Source organism: Aplysia californica, unplaced genomic scaffold (genome assembly GCF_000002075.1).
Source record: "Aplysia californica isolate F4 #8 unplaced genomic scaffold, AplCal3.0 scaffold00063, whole genome shotgun sequence".
NCBI lineage: Eukaryota > Metazoa > Mollusca > Gastropoda > Aplysiida > Aplysiidae > Aplysia > Aplysia californica.
Window position 1 is genome coordinate 245,335 of NW_004797333.1, and position 7,457 is coordinate 252,791.

General features: G+C 39.9%; 1 protein-coding gene across 1 annotated transcript in view; it reads left to right on the forward strand.

Moving 5' to 3' along the window:
- LOC101851793 overlaps positions 1 to 2,874 on the forward strand; it is a gene marked incomplete at its 5' end in the record, with an annotated part of 227,333 nt that extends 224,459 nt beyond the window's left edge. The window contains 3 exon segments of the mRNA XM_005093404.3: positions 289 to 462; positions 888 to 1,069; positions 1,848 to 2,874. Of these exon segments, the coding sequence (XP_005093461.1) occupies positions 289 to 462; positions 888 to 1,069; positions 1,848 to 2,399 (908 nt within the window). The 3' untranslated portion in view covers positions 2,400 to 2,874.
- Positions 2,875 to 7,457: the final 4,583 nt, after the last annotated feature.

The following is a 7,457-nucleotide window of genomic DNA, read 5'->3' on the forward strand; positions in this document are numbered from 1 at the left end:
AAGTAGTAGTAGTAGTAGTAGTAGTAGTAGTAGTAGTAGTAGTAGTAGTAGTAGTAGTAGTAGTAGTAGTAGTAGTAGTCGTTGTTGTTGTTGTTGTTGTTGTTGTTGTTGTTGTTGCTGCTGCTATTGCTGTTGTTATTGTTGTTGTTGTTGTTGTTACTTTTATTGTTATTATTATTATCATTATCATTATTATCTTTACTATCATTATTACTGTCATTGATGTTTGTTGCAGTTATTAAACTAACATTTATATTTCTTTTGTTCCCAATGTGACCGTGTCTGCAGCGTACTTCAAACACCCCAGCCTTATCTGCAGCCCGTACACGCAACACGCCCACCCGGGGAAAGGCCTGTACATCCAGATGGGGTACCGGGTGGAGAGACAGTACGAGAAGATCCCGCTCGACTCTCGCCACCTGTCCTCAGACTGGAAGACTGGAACTTGTCTGCCTAGCATGGGTACGTGCTTGTTTGTGAGACGGGGTACCTGGATGATGGTTTAGAGTAGATTCGGTGTTTTTTCCTCGTCAAAATAATGGAACCGAAGAAACCCACTTTTTTCCGCCCGTTGGGTAATTTTTAAAGTAGTATTATTAATTAATTTATTTTATTTTATTATCTATCCATTTTAAAACGTATTTCTGTGTGAATTTGACTGAAAAGCATTGGGTGATTTGTATAGGCCGTACCCCTTATTTGAAGTCATCCAGACAATAATATTCCATTTAAATAATATGTCGTGTAGTCTTCCCTACCCTGCTTCGTCATACTGAAAGTTGTATTTTTTCTTGTGTGTGTTTTTTTTTGTTTGTTTTTTTTAAAGCAAATCGTGAAATAGACTCTTTATTTTTCTGACTTTTCCTATGTTTTATTCTGCCCGGCAGGTCGTCACTACTTCAAGAACTTGACCCGCGACCTGGCGTGCGAGAAGCTGTACCCGGTGTTCCTGATGTACAACGATGAGGGACAGCTGGGCGGGTTCGGTTGGCTCTTCCAGGGGATTCCGCCCTCAGAGTCCTCGCGAACACCCGTCAAGTGGTTCAAATACTCTTGGCAGTTCTACCCGGTGGGTGGTGGTGATTGTGGTGGTGATTGTGGTGGTGATTGTGGTGGTGATTGTGGTGGTGATTGTGGTGGTGATTGTGGTGGTTGTGGTAACTGTTGTGTTAGTGTTGGTGATGGTGATTGTATTGGTGATGATGGTAGTGTGATTATGGTTGTGCTGATTATTGTGTGTTAGTGATGGGTTGTTTGATAATATGTTGTTGTTGTTGTTGTATTGGTGGTGGTGGTGGTGGGTTTGGTGGTGGCAGATAGGATGCTGGTGCTGCTGTTGTTGCTGTTGTTGTTGTTGTTGTTGTTGTTGTTGTGAAGGTGGAAGTGCTGGTGGTGGAGGTGATGATGTTGTGATTATGGTGTGATTATGATTGAGTTGGTGATGGTGATGGTAGTGGTGGTTGTTGGTTGTGGATAGGATAAAGATTATGATGATGAACATGATAAAGGGAAGGGGAATGAGAAGGAGAAGGTGGTGGGGTGGTTATGATGATGGTAAAGATGAGAATAGTGATGATGATTATGAATATATTTTAACAAACACATAATTATTTAAGAAGTTAATCAGTTAGTATTTCCCTCCACTCCATCCCACCCGCCCTCCATTTACACACACACACACACACACACACACACACACACACACACACATCAAACACGCCGAATCCTTTCCAAAGTGCAATGAAGGAAATCTACTAACTTAAAAAAAAATAGAACAAGTGATATTATACATGAGGGTCACCATGGCTATGAAATATTATTAATATTGTTCATTTCTTTCCTTTCAGGCAATATTCGACCAGTCGATGCTGCCGTCTTGTATGTTCAACCCGGCGTTCAACATATTCGGTATCCGGGTGTATCTCCGCAATGAACATACCATGACCTGCCCCCGCATACAACCCGCTGGCCACAGCGATGAAAAAGGTGGCGGATACGACAACAACAATAACAACAACAACAAAGATAGTGAGAGTAATATTAAGCACGACAATAACTGGAAAAATGACAATGACGAAGACGAAGTGACCTTCCGACCTCTTCACCCCAAGAAACCGCAGCACAACCCCCAGCAGCACAACACCCGCCACCCGAACACCAGCCAGAGCCCTAAGTCCCCCAAGTACACCAACTCACAGACCAACAACGTCATCGATGCTGACGTCATCAGAGAGACTGGGAGCAACGGCGCTCACCACTCTGGCTCACGCTTCTCTTGTGATTTCACTTTTGTCTTGTTCTTGTGTTTGATGACTCATGCCATGATGTCGTGGTGTTTATGCTCTCCGAGCTTTGCTGATGTGACGCCGTTGTTGGAGGAGCGGCGCCGACTAAGGTAGCATCATGGTGCGAAGTAGTTGTACCTGCTTACGTGGCATGGATTGGAGAATCATACAAAACAGCCGAGGATTTGGAGTTGGAGCAGTAAAGTTCTTTACTTTGGTCTCAGCCCGGACTGAGAATGGTCGGTCCATCTGTACTACATTTTGTTGTTGTAAATGGAAGTTTTGACTTTGGGCTATACGTAAAAATGTGTGAGGTATACGTATGGCGAGTGTCTGAGTAGTGGAGGATTACATCAAAATATGAACGAGATCCAAATGAAACAGTGGTGAAGATGGTGTTGGGAGCGGGGAAAGGGGAGGCGGGGGCTGTGGAGAAATGCGGCCACAGGAAAGCCTCAGAGGTAAAATTTGGTAAAAGAACGAACAAAGCATCACAGGCACAAACTAAAATGTGGTGAGATAGAAAGAGTAAACGAGAGAAGAAGAGAGAAGAGAGAGAGAGTGAATGAGTGAGAGAACAAGTGAAGGAGAGAGAGAGAGAGAGAGAGAGAGAGAGAGAGAGAGAGAGAGAAGATAGAGAGAGAGAAAGAGAGAGAGAAGATAGAGAGAGAGAGAGAGAGAGAGAGAGAGAGAGAGAGAGAGAGAGAGAGACGGTGTGATAAAATAAAAACGGGAGAGCGAGATTGTACATATTATGTTTATAATTGTTTTATGTCCATGTATCATGTGGATGTGTGGATGTACGCATGAAAATGTATGATTAATAACATTATGGTTTTAATAAACATACTCGTGGCATGTCTGTGACTGCGTGAGGAGAAACACCTTCAACTTACTACAGGCTCACGGTCTTCTGGGACCCCTCTACACTTGTAAACAGTCACAACACCAATAGTTATAATTTTAGACGAGTGAAGTATAATATAAGAATGTTAAAGTAAAAACATTTTTGTATTCTTTAAGAAGTAGGAAACAGACACACTGCTAGCAACTTTTGCTCTTGAACAAATGAAATAGGATGTGTTGTGGGTTTTTGTTTCCTCTGTCTTTTAATTATCTTAATCTAAACGCTTTCGTGGTTCTAACTTTCGGATCACTTACAATTTTACGTCCAAATAAAACATTTGAAGTGGATTCGAAGGAAAGGACCACTTCAAGAATTACTTTTCCAACATTTACCTGTCTTTCATGATACTAACAATATTTGAAAGCAGAATAAAACACGTCCTTTTTAGTGAAGTATTTCACTAATCTAACAGCAACAACAGACAAGTGTTAAGAGATTTCCTAACATATCTGATAACATTTCAGACCATATTAGGTCATGGGGTGTTTTGACAGCTGGATTATAAAGAACGTTAAATTATATCAATAATATTTCCACTGTTAAGAACAGGTCATAGAATTATTCCAGTGAGACATAATTTGATGGACTACAGAAATTCATCATTTTGTTAAGAGAGAGTGTGTGAGTGTGGGGTGGGGAGAGGGGGGATTGTTGTCCTTGGGTTTTTTATTTGGGAAGTGGGGGACTGGGTCTGGTGATCTGTTGTGCAAACATTAATAACGTATTTGAGCTTCAAGGATTTCAATATTATAGTTTTACTCTGTTCCCTTGACGAAAAAACAAAAGTGAACTTCATCACATTTCTTTGGCTTATGAAAGGCTATAGTTTCTTATTCATACTTTCACAGCACTTGAGCGATTGTGTTCTTTCCATTTATTGCGTTTCAACTATTGGAAGAAATCATGGGTCTCCTTTCAAAGCAATGCCTTGCCTTAAGTCGGTAAATCATGCATATTATTTTGTTTCCTGGATGTTTTGTTGTTATTGTTGTTCTTGAATTCTGCATTTTAATTTATTGTTCTAGTCGTTGATGATGCTTGTATTGTACAATAGTTGTTGGTCTTGTTGTTTCTAGTGCTAAAATTGTGGAGATCATGTTCCCGTGCATGCATGGTCTTGTCCTAGAAGTTAACAAGGTTTTGTTAATAAAATATAAACTATTTTTAGCGTATTCTTTGACGAATTTGCCGTTTAATTTTGTAAACGCGTTGGGTCGAGATAACTATTGTTATTCTTGTAAATGAAATATTGACTTGGCTTTGTTTGAATAGCGTATATACTTGCCTATAATACGAGCAATTCTTTAAACATAAGGTTAAAAAGTATACCCTCTGTACTACCTTATTTATGCGCAACATACAGCGGGATCCGTCCCAACAGGGGAGTGCTACGTGTAATGCCGCGAGTAGGATTTTCCATACCTTTAAAAATTCTGAACATTGGTCCCCGGAGGGGGGGGGGGGTTGCCCCCACATACCGGCATTTCAAATCATGGAGACCAGTCCGAGGAGAAAGAACAAAGTGTACGACGCCAGCTTTAAGCAGACCAGTACTACATTTGCCCCATGTTGACCCCCGGCCAGCATGCCAGAAATTCACCTCGTATTGTACGGGCGACCCACAAAAGGGCCAATTTTTTAGTCAAAGTATATTATTCCCGATACTATACTTGAGGCTCTGTTATTGGCGAGTTTATACGGTATCTTCAATTTGCAATTTTCTGCTAGTCTATTATACAGAGTGCGACGAAGATTTCTGCCTTTGCAGTTATATTATGTATTTCGTTTTAGGCTTTCTAGTCTTTTTTTTTCAGAGACTCTACGCAAAGCTCACAGCGTTTATTGTTACAATTTTCCAACAAATGTCATGTTCTTGAAAAAATACTAGCCGTTTCAAAAGTCAAGCACAGCACGTCATGGAAAAAAAATTAATGCATCCTGATTTTGATAAAGAACAAAATTAAAAACATGAACTACATTGAGGATTAATGGATGTTTACAACGGTCTCGGAAGTCTCTTTTTTAAGGCAGGGGAAGAGGATCGGTGTGGTGGTTGTTTTTTCTCAGAACAGTCGAAAGATGTTCTGTTTTTTCAAATGGAAACCCAAAGACACGTCTGAATGCTTTACAAAGTTCTGGAATCTAACACAGGTTGTTAGCCGTCACATAAATGTCGCAGTTAACTCAAACTTTTATTTCAGTTTCTAGTCAAAAAGAATTAATAATACGTAGCATTTGTATAGCGCATATATCCCCACTCGACAGCACGCTCCATGCTCTTTATATCATAGTCAAAGTATTTACTTTTTACAAATAGCTTTATACTATGGGTACCATACACTCACTATTATCAAAATGACTGCTTGGAGCGCTTTTCAACAGTTGCTATCTGTTCTTGGAACCAGGCATAACGAACTGTCAATGTCCCCAGGATTATGCTTGAGAACGATTGGCTTGCGCGGATTTGCGTGAAGTCCATTAAGTAAATGTCCGCTGCTGTTAATGTTTTTTGCCGCTTAGCTGTCGTTGTGGGTCTTCACTTCAATATGGAAGATGTTTGCCAAATTTGTGTGGTTGGCGAAAACAATGTTTGGGGATGTGTTTTGCCTTTAAGTGTTTCGGTCTTCACAATCCCTAGGTTTATCTTTCTACTATCTACTTACTTACCTCCGTACCAACCTTCATACTTATTTAAGAGTAAGTTCTTAAAGCTCAGTGTCCGTCTTGCTACATAACTAACCCTGCCTTCCTGTCTATCTGTCTCTCTGTCTGTCTGGCTGGCTGGCTGGCTGGCTGGCTGGCTGGCTGGCTGGCTGGCTGGCTGGCTGGTTGGCTGGCTGGCTTGCTGTCTGTCTGGCTTGCTGTCTGTCTGTCTGTCTATTTTAGTGTAATGTGTATGCCTTTTTAATTGTCTTTCTAGCTCCCTATCCTTTCCACTGTATCCTTTTCTCTCCTTTGGCTCTCTTCTCACTCCCCCTCTCCTTCCCTCCCTCCCCCTTCTCTCTCTCTCTCTCTCTCTCTCTCTCTCTCTCTCTCTCTCTCTCTCTCTCTCTCCGTCTCTCTTTCTCAATCCCTCATTTGATCCCCTAGTCTATCCATTTTTTACACCCCATTGTCATCATACTTAAACATTTTGATAGAGTCCATATTTTCAGATCAAAATGAGCCAACCCAACTCCTATGAATGTCAGGGATAGTTCCATTACAATTGAGTGCCATGGAATGTTCATGTCAAAATCTCCCTTCTTTTTCTTCAAAATGTGTCTTTCGTCATTCTGTCGTTTGTCCAAGCCTCGTGATTCTACTCACATCGGCCGTGCTTTGTACTTGATCTTTTGTCATGAATCTCTCCCACATCTCACGCTTGTTTGTCGTGCATTTTTCTAATATATTTCTGTTTCGTGCATTACCATTCAAACATTTTTTTCTCCTTTAACTTCTTTGGTCTATCGAGACGTCTTTTCTATTTTCTTGAAGTTTTAAGAATGTCTAGCTTACCCCTTCATAATTAACTCTTGAAATACTTCAAAGTGGTACGACAAACCTTTTAACCTGACTTTTTCCACTGCTGTAATGAACCATGTAATGAATCTTTTGTTTCCTTTCTTTTCCATAGCGGCAGTATTGTCTCTGGTTGACTTTTTTAACGTCATATGATCTTATCATTGCAAATGTTTTCTTTACCATTTGAAGATGTATTTTGATTGCAAACTGAGCGGCACATTATAAAATAATAATATGTGATTTGTATTTTACGAAAAATGCTTGTGTGTGTCAATGTCCATGTGTTTGTACATATTCTATGATATGAATTCTTTCCATTGTTTGTTGCTTACTTCTCCACTCGTTCCCATTGACATTGAACACAATAATAACAGTTTGTTAATTATATATAAGCACAAAACGTAGCTTGAGATAAATGCCATATCAGTGTGTGCAGTCTGAGAATGAATGGATGTATCTTGAAGGAGACGGTATATCTGTATTATTTTTGCTATATACAACACCCCATTAATAATAAGTGAGCCTATAACATGTTTGGGGGCGCTCCCACTTTAGTTCTGAATGAATGACATGATAATATGATTATTATGCTGTGGTATGTGCGTCTAACAGTAGCGAAAGTCTGAAGAGTTCTTGTCAAGAACGTGTTTTTGTTTTTGTTTTCATTGTCTAGTGTAACAGTTTCTTTAATTATTGTTATTTTTCATGTTATCGTTATTTTTATCATTATTATTATCATCATCATCATTATTATTATTATT